Source organism: Acomys russatus, chromosome 3, assembly GCF_903995435.1.
Source record: "Acomys russatus chromosome 3, mAcoRus1.1, whole genome shotgun sequence".
NCBI lineage: Eukaryota > Metazoa > Chordata > Mammalia > Rodentia > Muridae > Acomys > Acomys russatus.
In genome coordinates, this window is record NC_067139.1 from 16,233,253 (window position 1) to 16,253,651 (window position 20,399).

The 20,399-nt window shown below is 50.9% G+C and overlaps 1 protein-coding gene across 1 annotated transcript; it reads left to right on the forward strand.

Moving 5' to 3' along the window:
- The first annotated feature begins 9,300 nt into the window (after window positions 1–9,300).
- Window positions 9,301–14,717, forward strand: Foxf2 (forkhead box F2). The gene is made up of 2 exons (XM_051169567.1): window positions 9,301–10,599; window positions 13,780–14,717. Exons 1-2 carry the CDS (start codon window positions 9,420–9,422, stop codon window positions 13,941–13,943), a joined length of 1,344 nt encoding a protein of 447 aa, XP_051025524.1. The 5' UTR covers window positions 9,301–9,419; the 3' UTR covers window positions 13,944–14,717.
- Window positions 14,718–20,399: the final 5,682 nt, after the last annotated feature.

Sequence of the window (20,399 nt, forward strand, 5' to 3'; positions counted from 1 at the left end):
AACAAGAAACTTGATACCCTATGATCATATAAGAAGGGGAGGAGGTCCCCCTCACTCACAGACATAGGGGAGGGGAATAGGGTGAAAGTGGGAGGGAGGGAGGAACAGGAGGAAACAAGTGACGGGATAACAATTTAGATCTAATATGAATAAATTAATAAGAAAGAGTAAAAAATTAAAAATAAAAGGAAAATGCTATACAGCCACAGGATGATCACACACACACACACACACACACACACACACACACACACACACACCTACCCATAGATATGTTCTCCAGAGCATATTTGACCTGTGCTAAAAAAAGCAGTGTAGAATTGACTCTGGTGGTGAGGGGGGTTCCTGATGATAATAAGTACCCCCAACATTCCATGAAGAGCTCTCCCCAGCTCAGTAGCCAGAGCAAAGCGAAAGCCTGGGCTTAAAGTCTCTCTGGAGGGAGCATCACAATGGAGAAGTCAGTTTGTGAAATACACATGCAGAACAACTGTGCCCTGCCCTGATTTTGAACTTGGTGCATGGTGGTGGAGGGTAGTGGGGGTTGGGGTAGGGGGGAGTGGATGCTTGTTTACAGCAAAAATGAAAGACCCAGACCTGGGGGTGTGAATGTAGCAGCAAAGTGGGTTTTTTCAAAAGCATGACCTCTAGAACTAGAGGTGCTTAAAACGTTTTGGCAAGAAATGAAAATAGAGTAAAATAATTAAGGCAAACCAGACAAAAACTTGGGACTTAGGTGCGGGGAAGGGGGGAGATGTCTCTGCATACTCCCTATATCTCACTGTATTGTGAATCTCTTCATAATGTCAAGTACAAAGGTACTAAAATAAAACTCTTCACATGAGGAGTTATTGTATGTGGGGTTTCAACTATAAAGCTCATTTTAAGGGGTTTCCTTTTTCTTTTCTTTTTCTTTTTAATAATGACAGTCGTTAAGAATAAAGAATAAAGCCCACTTCAGTCTCTGAAGGACCAACCAGTTGGATGCTTGGGTCTCTGGTTCAAGCTCAGTGAGCTGGCAGCGAATACTCTACCTGCTTGGAGCCTCCGCTTTTGAGTCCAGCCTGTCCCCCAAGGACCCTTCATGATCCATTTCACCTAGCTGAATTTCACCAGGACAACTTTAAGGAGTCACAAAGGCTTTCCTCCATCAGAAAGAATGAGAACAAAACAAAACCAGAACAAAAAGAGCAGTGGTGGTACTCTCCTTTAATTCCAGCACTCGGGAGGAGGAGGCAAAGGCAGGATGATCTATGTGAGTTTAAGGCCAGCTTGGTCTACAAAGCAAGTTTCAGGACAGCCAAGGCTGTGCAGAGAAACCCTGTCTCCAAAAGAAAAAAGAGAAAAAGAAAAGAGAGGGGCAGAGGGGCAGGGAGGGAGGGAGGGAGGGAAGGAGAGAGAGACAGAGAGAGAGAGACAGAGAGAGAGAGAGAGAGAGAGAGAGAGAGAGAGAGAGAGAGAGAGAGAGAGAGAACACACCAGGAATGAGAACAAACAAGACAAAGAGGGACCAGAGGGCTGAGGTCCAGAAAACAAAGAAACAAACAAACAAAAAGCAAGGGCGCTTTGCCGACAGTTGCTGTGGAACCCACCCAGGGCAACAGGCTTGGGGGGGGGGGTTGGTTAGTTCTTCTTTGGTGGTAGGTGGGTGGGTGGCTCCTTGGTTTACAACAAGCTGAGTAAGGAAGGTTTCAGGAGCTCCAGGTGTAATTTTAAAACTAATCGCTGTGAGTTCGAGCCTGGTCTACAAAGCGAGTCCTAAAAAACTAAGGAAAACTGAATGAAGTCTTGCCATAACCTAGCTCTTTTTCCTTTGAAAAAAAAAAACGGAACTAGAGAATGTGCCCCAAGGGAACGAGATAAGCCTGTATTTGACAACATCTGTCCACCTAGGGGCAACACTAGCAGGCCTCAGCCAGTTGAGCGGGCCTGGGGACCCCATCCGCTCAATCCCACTCCCCAACACCCACTCAGGACGGGGACACACACACACACGCACACGCACACGCACACGCACACGCACACGCGCACACACACACACACACACACACACCTCCAGAGCCCTTCAGGTGAGGCGGAGCAGTTGGCTGTGGACCCTTGCAGGCTGCCCCACGGGCTGCTATTTCCGAGAGCCTGGCGCCACCCAGCGGAATCAAGAAGAATATAGGGCACCTCTCAGTTCCTCAAATCACGCGCAAAAGCAAGCCCACACACACTCCTTGGAGGACTCCAAAACTCCACACCCAGGCTTTGCCGTTTACTCCTCTCTCAGCAAGGACGTAGCGACCAGACCCCACAAGTATGTCAGCGAGACAGAACTCTCCTTTTTGAAGCTCAGGGAGCAAAGTGCGTCCTCCTAAAATACAAACCAAGAAGCATTCGGAGTTGACATTACTTGGAGCAGGGATGTGGGTTGGCGGTCTCCAGGCAGAGCCGGTAGGGAAGGTGGGAAAGAGGACCAGGGGATCCGTAAATCATTTGGACGAGTTTTGGCCTGGCTCCTTCCTTGTTTCTGAAACCTTTCGGAGCTGCTTTGACATTGGTTACATAGTTACTCTCTTTTCAAGCCCGAGCCCCTCCCCGCGGCAGACTTTCTGGTGTCCAAGGATTGTGTTTGAAAGGGAGGAAGCATTCTTGAAGTGGCGGGTGATGGATTGTCTAAACCCTTCTAAGATATTCTGGACAGGGGATTTTGAGGCAGCTCAGCCATGAAGATCCCCTGGAAAGAGGGGGTAAGTGAATAGCGCCCACACGCAATCCAGTTCGGAGCCAGACCAACTACCGCATACTGGAGCATACTGGAGGTAGGCGGCGCCTGTTGGGAGGGGGAGGACCCGGGACAGGTGAAAATGTCTGTCCTGCACCCCTAGTATCCGCGACCCGTCTTTTAGGCCGGCCTTGTGGGTGTACCGGGGTAATTTGGTAGGGGTGTGAGAAGGCCCCCAACATCCTGGCTTCAGCAGAGAGGGAAGGGGTGTGGAGTTGTGGGATAAACCCTCAAGCCAACTTTTTTCGGGTCTCACTGGCTTCTCTGCCACTGTTGCTCCCTGGGGTTTGCCTTACTGTCGAGCTCTTTTCTAATCCCAGTGGAAAACATAGCCAAACTAAAAGACGAGAGAGTCGTGAGGGGAACGGCTTTAAGAATGATCAAATTCATGCCAATACATGGGTCTGGCAGCCTGATGGCCCGGCCAGGCCCCAGCCACTGACTTTGCAGAGGCTCCTCGCTGCTTTAGCAGTTTTAGGAAAGTCCCAAAGGGGTATTCTCAGCTCAAGGTATTCCAGGGGTCCTCTTCGTACTACTGGAACCGGAGGCCATCGGGCACCAGGAAGGGCTAGGCGCACACCCTGTGTAAACTGGCAAACTGAAGGCGAGGTGGGCGGCAGAAGAGGCTGCTCAGGTCGTGCTCTCGGGATTTCCACTTCCCCTGGCCCCTCCAGCACTCCATTCCTCTTGGGCCACTCACCACAAGCCACACAAGCCAGTCGTCTTCTAAACTACAAGGAGCTGAGGGACAAGCTGAACTGAGGACCTACAGCCAGGCCAGGGTGGCAACTGAGGAGGCAGACTCCCCAGAAGCAGCACTTCAGAGGCGGCATCTGGGCGCCCCGAGGTCCCTAGTCGGCCTCTGGGCGCCTAGCGCGTTTTATTTATCCCTACAGAGGATGCTGGAGGACAAAGGAAATATTTGGACGTCAGAACTGATTTATATTTTTGGAAGAGCTACGTTTCCTTTTCTGAAGAGAGGCGAGCGCGCCCCATATCCTGCGCTCGGCGGGAGGACTGCCGCGAGTTTTGATGCGCCAGGAAGTTCATCTGCGCAGGGGCGCAGGGCCCGGCGCCCTACCGAGCTCTCTTGCTCTCCCAGCTATTTATTTATTTGGGGGCGGGGGAGAAGGGAAGGCAGTGGGTGAGGAGACCCAGCCAGACTAGGGAAGAAAACTCTGCCACTGGGTTGGGACCTCCAGGGCACTTCCGCGAAAGCCGGCCAGCAGTCAGCCGGCCTCCTCGCTCCGTCGCGGGCGTCTGGGGCCAGCCTTGCAGCCTCCCCGTGTTTGGTGGGTGCTGCTGTAGCATCTCCACGTGCAATGCTCTGCTCCCTCCTGGAGTGACCCCTCCAGGCTGGTGGACCACCCTAACCACCTTCAAGGAGGAAGGAAAAAGGATGCTGAGAAAACTCCCAAAAGAGATGGAAGGGTGTGTGTGTGTGTGTGTGTGTGTGTGTGTGTGTGTGTGTGTGTGTGTGTGTGTGTGTGTGTGTACTCTCAAGAAAAGAGACTCCTGAGGGCAGGGTAGCCACCTTGGAGCAGGACTCAAGGAAGAAATGCAGAGGTCCAGGGCTCCCGCAGGTTTCCAGATAATCCAGCGCCCCAGAGCCAGAGGGTTTGTCTCCCAGCTGCACAAACGGTCACAGATGAACCCACACTGCATTCCTGGGTATGAAGTGAAGGCCTCCCAGCTTCTTCATTTCTCTTTGGGAGTCTTGCCAGTCTGTGCCCCTGGCACCTCCAGCCCTTAACACAGCAGGCAGTAGAAATCTAAATGGCACCTGTTCCTGCCACGTACTGCCTGGAGGAGCAGGGTGGAATGGGCACTTCAGGACTAGCTCCTAGGAACTTTTTGATGCCTAACTCCTGGAACCTGCAGCCTGGCCCTGTAGAAAGGGAGAGAAAGAGGCCTAGTTTTTTGAATGGAGGAGGGGATGTCTGTTAGATTAGCCCTTTCTCCTCACCCTCCACACACCTCTGATCTGGCCAGCTGGTTCAATGGAGCCATGCTTGGCCAGACCCAGGAGCTGATCTTTCTGGAAGGTGGCTTTAAAAGAGGCCTGAACACACGCACCTGGAGCGCTGAAGGATAAATCCAAATAAAATCTGGCTCTGGGTTTCCATCACAGGTAGTCTAAGGGTTCTGGACCAAGGAAATAGAACAGAGGAGGTGTGAGATTATTAGCTAAGCCTTCCTGGTTAAGATCCTCTCTCCAATACCTGCTTTTGGAGCGACCACCTAACACCAAAAAGCTCCATGTTGTCTTTAGACGCCTCTAAGGTGGCAGGCCCTGATCTCTGCTCTACTACACAAGCAAACCGGGAGCCACTGCCACTGAGCAATTGGCATCTTCCCATTAAACTGCTAAGGCTTTCCTTACTCAGGCGCAGCCTGAAGGAACAGAGGGGTGTAGAGCAAGCCAGCCCCCGCCCCAGGTCCTGAATGCCCTGAACATGGCTAGTGTAGATGGGTCTCTCCCATCTCTACTGGTTTAGTCTAAGCCAATTCATGTAAAACCCACCAAACAAAGGAAGCATGCCTAAAAAAAAAAGTAAACCGCAACAATGAAGAGATTTCCTAGAATAAAACGTTGACTACAGAAAGAAAGGGGGAAAAAAAAAAACACACAGAAACCCAATTTTTGCTAAGTTTACATTTCCTTGATCTGGGGCTGGGGTGGGACCCTACGGGCTTGGAACTGTAAGGGAACCCACAGCCCAGATGGAGACAGTTGACCAACCCAATAGCCACGGACTGCTCTGAGCTGTATGGCTTTTGGTTAATGAAGCTTGTGGGCTGATCCAGAATTATTTAATGAATCACACCTGTATCTCTCCATTAAAAAAAAAAAATCAAGACGTTTGTTGTTTATAGGGAATACAAATCATGGGAGAAGGGCTCACAGCAATAGAAGGGACCTCCTAGGGAGTGGGATCAGTCTAAACAAAGCCCTGTATCAACAACGAGACTTCCATTTTCCATTTTAACCCTGCAACCCGGCAGGGGCTGACAGTCAGGTAGAGAATCACACTAGTTTGCTTCAAACACCTACACAGCAAATTAAAAACAAACAAACAAAACAAAACAAAAACCCCAAAGGCTGTCTGCCAACCAGAAATGGATACTCTTGCAGGGAGAAAGAATTTGACCTAATTTGTGATCGGCTGTGTTCTTACCCAACAGATTTGGACACATCCATGGCTGAAACACAGATAGCTGCAATAAAGTGAAAAGAGTACTGAATTTGGAGTCCTACACCCCCTTCCTCCTCCCCTCCCCTCAATCCCTAACCCAGCCTAATCTCTGTCCCTGAGCAGCCACATCAATAAACTGCTGGGTGTTTGATCTCCAGAACAAGTGTGGGAGAAGATCTCTTCCTGCCCAGTTGCTTACCCACCAAGCTTCCCATCTTTCCAGAGTTGGGAAGTGGCAGACTATAGATCCCTAGAAAAAAGTAGGCTTCAAATTTACAGCTCTTCCCCTGCCCAGGGCAGCCCCCTGTCTGGGACCTGCTGCAGCCTACAAGAGCAATTTCTTATCCTTTCACACAATGGTGGTAACCGGTGACAGATAACCTGATGATAAAAGGAACTCTTTAGAACCTTTTATAACTTAACCAATTGAATCATCAGAAACTAAAAAATACACCAAGGTTTTTTAAAAAATGAGTATTTGTAATAGTCCTAAAATACCGGGTGGCTCTCAAACTGAGAGCTAGAGCTATGGAAGACTATTAAACTTTGCCTTGATCTTAAAAGGTTTAGTGCCTTTAAGCTCTTCAAACCTTACACCTTTTTAGGCCAGTTTCAAAAGCAAGTCCCATGGGGAACTGAAATGCACAGAGTCCCCCAGGAGCAGAAAACTGAACAGGTGCATAGCTGAGTGACCACAATACTAACTCCATACATATTGTCAAACATATTGCCTGCCTACAAAGTGACCATCCCCCACCTCCTGTCTCCTCATTCTTCTCCCTGAACCAAAGCTTGTCCCCACTTCCATATTCACACCCACAGAAAAACATATTTACCAACACTGAAGTCGGCCCTTGGAGCTCCTTTGGATCATTACCATCCTCCATCCAATTTTTACTTCATCTAAAGTAATTCTTTTCAGATACCTAGAATTTCAGTTTATTGAACACATATTTACTTCCATATTACGTCTCATCAAAAATGAGTCCAGGCCAAAAAACGACAAATAGGATGATGGGAGCCTCCTCCCCATAGGCATTAGATAAATGGGCACTGCCCGCTCCCCGCCCCCCCCCCCCATGCTCGCTAGTCAGTCAAAAAGAAATTCTTAGAAAGTCGAAACAACTTCAACCCCCCAACCCAATCAAAACATCCCTTCCGGAAAAGATTGACTTGTTTCTTTTTTCTCTTGCAAATGAGCGGTCCACTCAGTTCTGCTCGGCGGTGTTTTCTTAGCTGACTCTGGGCTACAATCGGGCCATTTTCGGACACATTCCCATGTAGGTACCAGGGGTGCTCTGGAGGAAGCTGTCGACGCCTGTTCAGCTAATTTAGGTTTTCTTTGTCTAATTACTGTGGAGCTTAGGGAAAAGGAGCCGGGCTCAGGGCAGTAAACTGACACTCGAGCTCTGTGTGTGGTATCCAGGCAGGGTTTGATGGAAAAAGCCTGCTTCCACTCAACTTCAGGTCACTGTCTGGGGCCACCACCCCCTCCTCCCTGCACCCGCCCTTTCCTCCGTTCCTCAGACCCACCAGCATTCTCCGTCAGAGTCAGTCCCGCGCAGGGCACCAAGAGCGGGTGACATCCCCTACCCCCAGGAAGCCACACCTCACTTGGCTCCACAAGGCTCTTTGTAGCACCTTTACCTGGGTCCCTGCACTCTCCTTGACGTCCCACCTTCCCAGGCTCCCTAGCGCTTTACACGCGGCAATTCCAGTCCTCCCAGGGCCGACTCAGAAATGTACACCGTTGTGCCTCCCCATTTGCTCCGCTGGTGGCCATCTCCTTCCCTCTGGGCCTGGCCACCAGCCCTTGTGTGGTCAGGCCTGCTTCAGCCTGCAGCTCTCTTTGCAGCCCCTGTCCGGGGTCAGACTACATTTCCCTGCACGTGTAATCCAATAACTAACTGTCGGGTCTCATTGGAATGATTTCTCCCGAGGCCCATCTCTCTCTGAGCTGACTCTTACCAAGAGGAGTTAAGTCACAACTGGAGAAGTGTTCTCTGTTGGAGTGAGCTTGGCCATGGCACATGGGGGGTGGGGGCACCGGAAGACCGTCGCCGTAAACCCACTGGCAGCTGTGCAGACCTTCAGTGTTGACGTTAAATACAGCTATCTCCTCACCTCAGGGTCTCTTGGTCTCTCAGGGTCTCAGGGTCTTTTCTCTTCTGGTCTCTCCCTCCCTCCCTCCCTCCACACCCCCCCCCCTCTCTCTCTCTCTCTCTCTGTGTGTGTGTGTGTGTGTGTGTGTGTGTGTGTGTGTGTGTGTCTATGCCTCTTTTCTCTGCATGAAGTGGAAACAAGTCAGTGGAAGGTGGAAGCAAAAGAAAACGAATCCATTCTACTAGACCTGAATCTATAAAAATCTGGCCCGGGTTTCTCCACCCAAACCCCAGTGATCAGCTCAAAACATGTTCATAACTGACTTGGGGCACCCGCTCAAGGGCACCAGTGCTTGCCCTCTCCTATGAACTCTGAGAAGGCCTGCAGGTCCAGCCAGAGATAGAGAGACCCAGGATTAACACGTTACCTTGGGACGTCTGGCACCCTGGAGTGTGGCTGAGTGCAGCACTGTCTAAATGAAGTTGACAGATGGTGTCAGTTCGGGCACTGGGGACCGTGGCTAAGGAGGCTCTTCCAGGGCACCGCCGCCCCAAGACTCGGCAGGGGTGGAGGAGGGGCAGGGGATAGGGGGACCTTCTGGGATAGGAAATGCGGTGCTGGAAGGGACTGAGAGTGAATTAAGTCAGGGATAGTCGAGTCTGCCTAAGGTTGAGAGTTCTCCCAGCAGAATACCAGAGGATTGTAGCCCTGACTTTGAAGAGGACAGACCGCGAAAAGGGAAGAGCCCAGAGAGAAATTAGTAGTGCAAGTAAGACCCCGGAGAGTCAGGGAGCCGATAAGAGCAGGAGCCGGCCGCCAGGTCCAGAGGGGGAGGAGTGACGCGGGCCCAGTGCGCCCTCCCCAAGGCGGGCGGCGCGGAGCGAGGAGGGGGCAGGGCGGGGTGGGGTGGAGGGAGGGAGCGAGGGAGGGAGCGAGGCAGCCGCGGGGAGGGAGCGCCAGGGAGGAAGTCCAAGAGACAGAGAGAGGAGCACTCCTGAAAGAAGACGACGGGCTAGTCCCCGGGGTCCGGGCTGAGGTCTCGGCTCGAGGGCGCAGCTGTCCGGCTCTGGGCAGCGTCGCCTTGGTGGCTTAGGAGTCGGTTGCGCAAGGCGCGGGCTGGAGGCTCGGAAGAGGGATGCGCGGGGCGTTGCCTCCGACACGCCGCCGCCGCCGCCCGAAGCCCCAGAGGAGCTGAGGGAGGCGACGCCGAAGCGCTGGCCCGCAGTGGCCCCTGCTGCAGTGCAGCCGGCGGATTAGGGTGCTCGCCCAGTTTGTGGGCTGACCCGGCTCCGGCGCTGCAGCTCCCGGTCCGAGGTCCGCCCCCCAAACCCGGCGTTGCTCCTAGCTCCCAGATGACCACCGAGGGCGGGCCCCCGCCACCCCCGCCGCGCCCGCCGCCTGCCCCACTCCGCCGCGCGTGCAGCCCCGCACCCGGCGCGCTCCAGGCCGCCTTAATGAGCCCGCCGCCCACTGCCACCCTGGAGTCCACCTCGTCTTCGTCATCTTCATCCTCAGCCTCCTGTGCCTCGTCCTCTTCCAACTCGGTCAGCGCCTCCTCGGGTGCTTGCAAGAGTGCAGCGAGCGGCGGCGGCGGCACAGGTACCGGGAACGGAGGCACCAAGAAGGCGACCTCCGGGCTGCGGCGGCCAGAGAAGCCGCCCTACTCCTACATCGCGCTCATCGTCATGGCCATCCAGAGTTCGCCCAGCAAGCGCCTAACGCTCAGCGAGATCTACCAATTCCTGCAGGCGCGCTTCCCCTTCTTCCGTGGCGCCTACCAGGGCTGGAAGAACTCCGTGCGCCACAACCTCTCGCTCAACGAATGCTTCATCAAGCTGCCTAAGGGCCTCGGGCGGCCGGGCAAAGGCCACTACTGGACCATCGACCCGGCCAGCGAGTTCATGTTCGAGGAGGGCTCATTCCGCCGGCGGCCGCGCGGTTTCAGACGGAAGTGCCAGGCGCTCAAGCCTATGTACCACCGGGTGGTGAGCGGCTTGGGCTTCGGGGCCTCGCTGCTGCCCCAGGGCTTCGACTTCCAGGCGCCCCCTTCAGCGCCTCTGGGTTGCCATGGGCAGGGCGGCTATGGTGGCCTCGACATGATGCCCTCAGGCTATGATACAGGCGCGGGTGCTCCCGGTCACGCGCATCCACACCACCTCCACCACCACCATGTCCCCCACATGTCGCCCAACCCGGGCTCCACCTATATGGCCAGCTGCCCGGTGCCCGCAGGGCCTGCGAGCGTTGGGGCGGCAGCAGGTGGAGGCAGTGGCGGCGGTGACTATGGGCCGGACAGCAGCAGCAGCCCAGTGCCCTCATCCCCCGCCATGGCGAGCGCCATCGAGTGTCACTCGCCCTATACTAGCCCGGCGGCACATTGGAGCTCGCCTGGCGCTTCACCTTACCTCAAGCAGCCGCCTGCCCTGACGCCAAGCAGTAATCCTGCGGCCTCTGCTGGTCTGCACCCCAGCATGTCTTCCTACTCTCTGGAGCAGAGCTACTTGCACCAGAACGCCCGCGAGGATCTCTCAGGTAATAAAGAGCAGCCAGGCCCACTGCAAGTGTAGCCTCTGAGAGCCTCTAAGGGCTGAGGTCAGTGGAATTGGGATGCTCGGGTGGTGGGGTGGACTCGGCAGGCACCCTATTCCTGGGCAGGAAGGGAGGATTTTATTTTACACCCTTCTCTGATACCCTGGGCCTGCTGGCGGGCCCCAGACTCCCCAGACTGGAGAAGGATGATGCCAAGTCCTGACCTTCTCGCCCTGCATTAGGACTTTATCCCAATTAGGCCAGAGTCGGCTCTGAAGGAAGGCATGTGACCTTTGGAGACCTTGGTCCAGGAATTGGGTCTGGTTCGTTTTGTTCCCCCTACTCTTTTCAAAGTTCATTTTGTCCTAAGTTGGTTCCCAACGTAGATGACAGAAAGGGAGGGAAGGGTTCTGTGCCAAGCAGAGCAAAAGGGAATAGCTCTTACCTGAGCAAGCAATAAACAGAGGTCGCAGGAAAGGGGAGATAGGCAGAACTGAATCCCAAGAACAGTGCTGTTCACAAGAGGCACCAAAGTGTTGAGGAATCTTTGAACGAACACACACACACACACACACACACACACACACACACACACACTGTAGATGTAGTTAATGGCACAAGTTTGTCTTGGGTGGTAGGAAATGGGTGCTCTAGTGTGATACCCCCAAGAAATGTGCCTAGAGGCCACTTTTTACTGTGCCTGCTTTATGTTGTGTGGGTTGCAGATTATGAAACTTTATTGACTTGTGAAAAGTGGCGAAGGTTAGGAAGAGTGGAGGGAGTGGAGGAGAGAATTTTGTGTTTGGCCAGCTTTATCAAGAGGATCGAGTTAAAGCCTCATTAATTCCCCTGAGGCTCCCACCGGGGGATGCAGATTGAAATCTGGGAGCCTGTCTGTCAAGGGCAAAGCCCAAAGGTGCTCTCTCCCACACACTTTCCGCCCCAATCAGAAAGTTCACAGGGTGATGCATACCTTCATAGGTTTGTGACTACATGTGCAACGGGGGCTTGCGGGGGGGGGGGAATGGGTAAGCCAAGAAACAGAAAGGAAAAAAAAAGATCTTGGAGAAATTTCCCAAATAAGCCTTTTAACTGGGGGGTCTCCGGGGTTAACCAAACAAAGACAGTCTAGGCAGGACCACACGGGAGAGGATTTTAGGCTGACTTAACCCACAGAGAACAGAGTCTTGTTCAATTTTATGGGAATTTCAACAAGTAACCAATACAGATGACCCCTTTCTCTCTTATTCCCCACCCCACCCCCACCTCCTGCCACACCAGCTAGCTGTCAGTCTCCCTCCTATACACGGAACTGGGACCTCTGCCTCCCTCCCTCATCCACTAGGCCCACTGCTCTGGCCCTGTCCTCCGTCCTTCTCTTTTTGGTTAGACCTAGCCTACCTTGAACTCAGACTCCCAGGCTTCCCGCCGGCAGGAAACGATACTCTAGGGAGAAACAAACCAGCAAATGGGCAGGAGAGACATTTCTGACCTTTCTATTAGGTCCAAGTCCTATGCCACACAATCTAGGCCGCGCGCACACATACACACACCAAAAAAACAAAACAAAACAAAAACAAACCAGAACTCCTCGGATATGGCGGCTTAACCCTTTAACTTGGACAGAGCCTGTCTGGCTCTGTTGCCATTTCTTCCTGGCCATTTGCCCCCTTCACTTCCCAGAATATTATTCCGATTTTGTTACCTCCAGTAAAGACCTTATCAAGGGGGTTTCAAAGAGCTCCGCGTTGTACATAGGGACGCTGTAGGGTCTGGTCCCGAGTGTGAAACTTAGAGGCCAGGCAAGGCTGAGATGATGGCCCAAGGATGGCTGAAAACAGCCCCCAGCACACGCACACAGCTCGACCCTTGTCCTGCAAATGCACTGCACCCTCCACTTTGAAACAGGGTGGCAGAGGCGGCGTCCTCACGAGGTCGGTGGCAACTTGAATCCGCTTTGGCTGTGTGTAGTGAGCGCCCTGCGGGCCTTGCCAGCGGTTGCCTGTGCTCCTTTGAGGCCCAGCGGGCAGCGGCCTGGGGTGGAGGCGCGAACTCGGGTCCTTCTCGTCCGTGGCAGCACTGGACTGGGTCGCCCTGAGGGCGCACCTGAGTCATTTCTCCGGAGCGGAGTCTCTGAGCGGTTGCCTGTAGCCGCCGAGGCCGTGTTGTACCGGCCGCTAAGCAATGGGTGCCCGCCATAGGGTTTACGCGTCGCAGGTGGAACGGACACTTTTCTTCAACTCACAGCCAACCGCATTGGGGGCGACACAGGCATGCGGCTTGTACTGATCACACCAACCGGGTGCATGGGAGAAGGCTTCACAAATGCCTTCCTACGCCGCAGAGATGCGCACTGAAACCCAGAGTCCACTGTGCCCCCCACCCCCGGGCTGGGAAAGCAAAAGCAAAAGTGGGCGGTAGGTTGGCGCTGGCAGAGAATGGCTCACTCCCTGGGGTCCTGGTCACAGCAGTCCCCAGGCTCCACTAGTACCCTTGGGTACTCCGAGCTCTGCTAGATGCCCAGGCCAGAGGCTGCTTCTCGGTTCCACTAACTCCTGGCTGGTACTGGCCCAGGCAAAGCCCCGAAGGGGGTTGGGACCTACGGAGATGCCTGCTACCTGCAGATGGGAAGGGGCTGCCCTCTTCTTTCTTCCTTCCCGCCTCCCAGGCCCCTTCTCCAGGGTATTGCTTCAGTCACCCTCCGTGGACGAAGGGGATAGATAGCCCCCTGATTCCAGATTTTTGAGACAGCCAAACAAGCCACAAAAAACAGAGGCGAAGGCGGCAGAAGTGGTAGGGTGCATGTGCCCGGTGTAGCCTGAATCCAGACCTCACAGAAAGGTCTCCAAGCTCAAGAGAGCTTCATGAACAGATTCATGAGCAGAGTTCACGAACAGATTATCTCTCAAGGATTCATGAACAGAGTTCATGAACAGATTATCTCTAAAGGATGAGTACTTAGAGCCAAAGCAAGGCGGGCATCTTGGGACTTCGGGGTGTTCTGAGAGATGCCCACTTTTTCTACGGGTTTTATACATATACCCAAAGGCCACAAGCTGCTTTTGCACCCCTCAGTCAAAACAACACAAATTAAATTGAAAATTTCGAATATTCGCCCCCCCTCCCCCCGTCAGCTGGGTGAGTGTCACTGAAAAGATTTCCTATTCTTTTTTCTTCTTTCAGTGGGACTGCCCCGTTACCAGCATCACTCCACTCCAGTGTGTGACAGAAAAGATTTCGTCCTCAATTTCAATGGCATTTCTTCTTTCCACCCTTCCGCTAGTGGCTCTTATTATCACCATCATCACCAGACCGTGTGCCAAGATATTAAGCCCTGTGTTATGTGAATGGACAGAGGCCTTGAAGGCTGCCTCTCCCTCTTCTGCCCTTTCCTCCTCTCCCCTCCGAGAGGGGCAGCTAGGAACTGCAACGGACTCACACACTGTGCACACGGATAGCAGTAAGTAGAACACCGGTCACCTAGACAAACGCCCAGAGGGAGTCCTGCTCACCCACATTTGCCCAACCATGGAAGAGGAAACCGTTGGCAAGGCAACACATACCCCAGCAGAGGGACAGAGATGACAGTAAAAACGTTACTACATGTAAGACATAAACCTTTCAGTTCAGGGGTGGCCATTGCCTTCACTGATTGGGCGTCTGAAAAGGGAGGTGTGTGTGTGTGTGTGTGTGTGTGTGTGTGTGTGTGTGTGTCTGTCTTAGTGTGTGCTTTTCAAAGCGGGCAGTGCTAAAAGCACAGTATTTCTAGAAAGCCTTGTCTAGTTGCCTGGCCCAGTAGATTCTCCCACTTCCAACGCTCCTTTCGGCTACAGGTGCCAAAGAACATTGTGACAAGATGAAGAACTGAGTCTAGTTTGAGAAGGTGGCTCTCAGTATTGTGACAATACAACATTTCTACAAGGTTGTTTTTCTACCACCATATTTTTAAAGTATTTTTATGATCTTCTTATACTCACACTTTGCTTGTATTTGAAAAGGAGGGTATATTTGCACTTATGTATACTTTTACAGTTTGCCAAAATATTTTGATGTTAAGGTTTTTTTTTTCCAATAAAATGTGTATAACAAATAGTTGTTTTAGGGATCGTTTTCTGTGCAGTCACCCTCTCATGGCCACACCCTCCAGGCAACATTGCAGCTCTACATTGCCCACCCTTAAGTTGTATAACTGACATGATGGAATAAGCCAGGCCAGTCTTGATTGTGGGTCTTCTCCGCAGAGAGAACACTTATATGTTTTTCTCTACGCTGCTCTCACTTTTTCCCTAGCCAAACAAAAACTAGAAAGTGAAAGGAACTTAAAAACAACACACACACCAAAAAAAAAAAAAAAAAAAAAAAAAAAATTAAATTTTTAAAAATCAGGCGAGATTCTGCAAGCCAAGGGTTTGATCTAAGGAAGCCCAGTTTTGAACCTCCTTTGTTTCCTTTCCTGTGCCCAAGAGTTCTGCCCTTTTGCCCCTTCCTCTTTCCCACCAGTACCAGCTGGGAGATATAAGGGCAGAGCAGTGAGCCAGCACCCATAGCCTCCAGCAGCCCCATCCCAGCTGCACTTTGCTTTGGGTGGTGGTCAGATCAAAGGGGCTTATGGGCCCTCTGCATGAAGGTTTTAACCGGGCACCCCTCCACAGGGCTCCCACAAGATTGCACAGCTTCTATTTCTTTTCTTGTCAGGTTTCCCAATCCTGAATGCTACCCACAGAACTGGCAGGGCATTAAAATAAGAAAATAGTCCAGTGAGGCTAAAGGAATTATTTCCCACCGAGAGTACCCTTCTGTTGAGAGCAGAGCAGTGTTCACTGGTAATCGTGTGGCAGTGATTGTCTCCGTCAACAGGGGGCTGGTTTTGCTTCTTCAGTAGGAAGCTCTCTTTCCTTCCAACCCCTCCCCCCACACACACTTATTGTTAACTCAGGAGAGGGGTATGATTTCCCCCTATTTCAATGAATTTTGACTCTGAGGTGTTCCCCTGAATAAAACATGTAGTTTCAGAACTCTTAGCTGTATCCCTAACCTTTAGGCCTCTTTCCTGTATTAAAAAAATAAGTTAAATACTTTTATTTCTGCACTATCATATTTGCATTATAAGTCGTCTTCCCCCCCCACCCCCCACCCCTTTCTCTCTCTCTCTTTTTTTTTTTCTTTTTGTCTTTTATTCTGAGTTACTCGGGGGGCCTGCTATAAATTATGAAGTCAGTCTCAGAGTTTGCTCCGACCACAGTGCTGTGTTTACATTCCTTCCAAGGCAGCCGGCATGGTCGTAATTTATATCTTAAACACTTGAACGTAACTTGTTTATACAGAGAATGACGGGACCTCAAACTCTAGGCGGGTCTGGCCAACCGCATCCGGAGGACCAGCGTGCCCCCTGGTGGAGCAGGAGACAGGTGCAATGAGGATCTGGGCTCAAAAACTGCTAAGAAAACGTATAACACAAAGCTGGTGCTAATCAGTACAGACATTTAGAACAATTCAGTCGGGAATTATGCTTTCCGCTTTTTGAAAACACTTCGAATTTTCTCTATTTTATTCTTTCCACATAAAATTTAATCCTGAAAGCTGATGGAACTAGTTAGCAATCCTGACCTTATTTACTATCTGCTAAGATCTTGACACCTTTTAAGTTCTAGAGTTCTCAACTAAGGTCAGTTTGCTTGTGGATCACAGTTGCTTCTCTCTTCACTGCCCCTCCCTCCAAAACACAAGCATACAGACATGTTAATAGTCATTTCTTCTTTTTTTCAAGTTCTTAGTTTTAAATGTTTCCGAAATATTGGCAAGGCATTCTAAAAACAAGTGCTACAGGTTTTTTTTTTTTTTTTAAGAAGTGAAAATGACTAAGCAACTCAATGGGGGATCTGAACCCCTCAACCGTCTGTATACTTTGGGGACAAAACCCACATGCTAAGCACCTGCTCACTCATTTGATTGAGTGTATTTCCACTCTTCAGAACTTCTGCTCATTGGCAGAATAAAACGATATGCAAAAGGACAGTTGGATAGTCTGTGGCTGGCTCTTCTGTGTCTGTTTTTAGTTAGAACTATGTAAACTAAGAAGGAAAACAACAGGTGAACAAGCTGGTGCCAGGGCTGGGCGGTGGCTGTCTCTGTAAGCCCCATGTGGTTACCTAGTCAAGCCTTTCTGTTTCCCTGGAGGTGGGGGCAGTGAGTTCCCATCAGCACACCAAGTACCCGATGAGCAGCTCACAGAAGACAAAAGGCAAGCAGGTGGCTTTTAGGCCTGAATGGTGTGGCACATGGTGATGGAAGTGTGTATGCTGGAACAAGGTGTTCCTCTCAGATATGGGGAATTAGAGAGAAAAGAAAAAGCTGGGCACAGTGGCACACATGCCTTTAATCCCAGCACTTGGGGAGGCAGAGGCAGGTGGATCTCTGTGAGCTGGACGCCAGCCTGGTCTACAAAGCAAGTCTAGGACATGCAAGGCTGCACAGAGAAACTCTGTCTCAACCTCCCCCCAACCCAAACAAACAAACAAACAAACGAAAGAAAAGATGCAGTCCCACAACCTGCCTAGTCAAGCCCCCTCAATGGTTGGAAGACTCCCTATTTAGGCTGCTACGTTTCTACTAATGCCACAGGCAACACATGAACCTCTACAGGCCATTCCAGATGCTAACTGTATCATGAAGATCTTGGTCTGATTTACACATCATCCTTAGGGTCTAGGTTTGAACTGCCCAGAAAAGCTTTTTTTGTTTGTTTGTTTGTTTTGTTTTGTTTGTTTTTGTTTTTCGAGACAGGGTTTCTATGTGTAGCCTTGGCTGTCCTAGACTCACTTTGTAGACCAGGCTGGCCTTGAACTCACAGTGATCCGCTTGCTTCTGCCTCCCGAGTGCTGGGATTAAAGGCATGCGCCACAACACCTGGCTCAGAAAAGCTTTTTCATTTGACACTGCAAAGACAGACAGGGTGGTGTGGATCTTCTCTCTAAGCAGTAGCTCTCAGACCTGTGGACCCTCAGATCGGCCCAGAGGGCTTGCTAACAGGGGGTTACTGGGGTCCGTTGTATCCAAGCAGAGCTCAAGAACTGGTATTTCTGATAAGCTCTCAAAGACGCTGAAGATGTTGTCCAGGGACCACGCTCTGAAGACCATAGGTCTAGAAACACACTCCAGCTGAGATGTTTTTATAGATGTTCCTGGCCCATGTTAAGGCTAGCCTGTTAATGAGTGAGCATACATCTAAAAGGCTGACTTTTTAAAAATAGGTTTTCTACCCCGAATGTCTCACTCACTGATTATTAGAAAACACAAGGTCAATTTTTGAAACCTATAGCAAAATAAATATTCAAGTATATGAGAGTACTTGTTTTAGTCTAGCAGATGTTGCGAAAACAAAGTCAAGGGACATCACCCCAGTCCCCCTGCCCTGGAACAACACATCTTAGAGCTTAACACATGGCACAGTGTTGGACAGACTTCTCCAAACAGAAGAAGGTAGCTCAGAAAAGAAATCCCTCTGTTTTCTGCACAAGGTTCTGAGCGTGGAGTAGAGAGAGAGGTTGTACTCTCTGAGAAGAGGCAGTGGTGAATCCTGGGTACAAAGGTGTCAGGGAAGAACATGTAGGGATGAAGAGAGAAGGAAGCAGGAGGTGAGAGAGAGAGAGAGAGAGAGAGAGAGAGAGAGGAGGGGAGAAGAGAAGAGGAAGAAGTGGATAAAAATGAGAGGAGAAGAAAGGGAGGAAGGAGGGAAGGCAAGTCAGGACAACATGAAGAGGAAGGAAGGGAATAGGGAAAGGGGAGAGAGACGTGGGGTAAAAGGAGAGGGAGGGAGAGACAAGGTCTGGAGGAACATACTTCCAGCTCTGGCTCGTAGGAACAGCAGCCCTCAGTCCAGTCTCCTGGCTCCTGAGGCCACTTCTATGTCTGGTCTCCAGCACCAACCCTTAGGCTAAAAGGCCAGCACGTTTGTTCCTGAAGCATTCTGCTTAGATTCTGGGAAAGGCAGTTTCTAGCCTGGCATGCTCAGAGTCTCTGAACAGCTGCAGCAAGTTCTAGACATTTCAGAAGAACAGTCCCTTTAGGAATTGGAGGGTCTGGTTTTATGGAGGGATTGGGCTATCAGGGACATAACTGCATTGCCTAAGATGGAGTAGGATGCTTTCTCAAAAGAAAACCCGCAGATTCACGGCTCCGTAATTACTGTGTACCATGGGGATTAACCCTGAAAGGCACCAACTTATTTAGGATGGAAATATATTATAATATATTTTATCAGAACGGAAATACATTTTACCCAACTTTGTGAAATACGATCTTAGCAAGGGAAAATGCCACAGATATAGACAAGGGGCCAGGGACACAGAACACAGGCTGCAAGATCACTGGGGGGAGGGCGGGGGAGCGTGAAGGTCCAAGAAGTTCCCTTGGAGTTCAGAGTGATCCAAGGCCACAGCAAGCCAACCAATAAACACTCAGCTTGTCGCTCTCTGGAGGTCTTGTGTTAGGTGCGTGTTATGGAGCCTGTCCATCCAGGACTGGATCACAGGCCTCTTGTCATAAATGTCTGTGAGGTAACAACTGAGTTCTGAGGGGCAATTGAGAGTTAACGCCCTGGACTTCTCTCCTTCCATAGAGGTCTACCAAGTGTGTAAAACTGCTTTCAAACAGGCCAAGCCTGGCCAGAAGGTAGGGTGATGAGTAGTTGTCTCCGTCCACTCTTGCTCTTTCTGCAACCTTGGTCCACTAAGATATACTGTGTTTTCCCTGGGGACCAGAGTACAACAAAGCCAACCAGTCAGGACACTCCAGACCAACACATGCCAAAGCTACCCACCAAGAGAAAATGCACCTAGGCAGGCACATCACACTTGGATGCTCATATACACACAAACACACCCATACATACACTCAGATCCAGACATAGAGGTACTTAATATACACAGAGAGACATCCAGACACCTGTATATACTGCAAAGGTGCATCTATACACACAAACTTATAGACATCGTTGGACATGTGTGTACACACACATATGCCTGGACATCTGTGGACATATATACACAGAGACATACCCATACACGTACTTACACACAAACATACACACATACCTGAGCATTTATACATATGGTTGTGCAGAAACAACCATATATGCACATACTCACACAAAGAGGTATGGTCATAGGCAGGCATTTGTACACATTCAGAGCCATAACCACACATACACCCATACTTAGACATTTGTGCACACACAGATCTTCTCACACAAGGACATGCAAATACAACAGAACATTTATGCACAGAGACACACCCACACCTCTCACTCACAGGAAGACATACAGATAAACCTTCCCCCCACCCCTGGTTCTTGACCCAGCACCATGAACTGAATCATTTGAAACTATGTGCCAATAAGTAAGTAAGTAACAAACAAACAAACAAACAAACAAACAAACAAAGCCCTTTCTTCCTTCAGAATAAAGGACAGGAATTTGCTGGAGGCCAGAAGTCCTATGTCAGGTTCAGTGGGGGACATTCCTTCTCAGGGCTGGGGGGGAAGGTCTGCAGCAGGTCTCTCCTTGACAAGAGAGGCCATATTTTCCCTGGGCCTCTGCGTGATCCTCTGATCTGCACACCTTTACTCTGCCCAAGTGTTCCTTGTTTACACGGGGCCAATCAGGGTAGACTGGGGCCTGCCTTAAGGACCTTATTACAATTGGGCTGCTTCAGTCAAGACGGAGTCTCCAAATGAGATCACTGGTGGTTTAGACTTTGGGTTAGAGTTCCCCCAGAGGAACAGAACCCTGGGGAAGGGACTTACA

Coding starts and splice junctions, on each gene's coding strand:
- Foxf2 (XM_051169567.1), top strand. CDS start 9,420: ATGACCACCGAGGGCGGGCCCCCGCCACCCCCGCCGCGCCCGCCGCCT. Junction 10,600..13,779: donor CGCCCGCGAGGATCTCTCAG/GTAATAAAGAGC, acceptor TTCTTCTTTCAG/TGGGACTGCCCCGTTACCAG.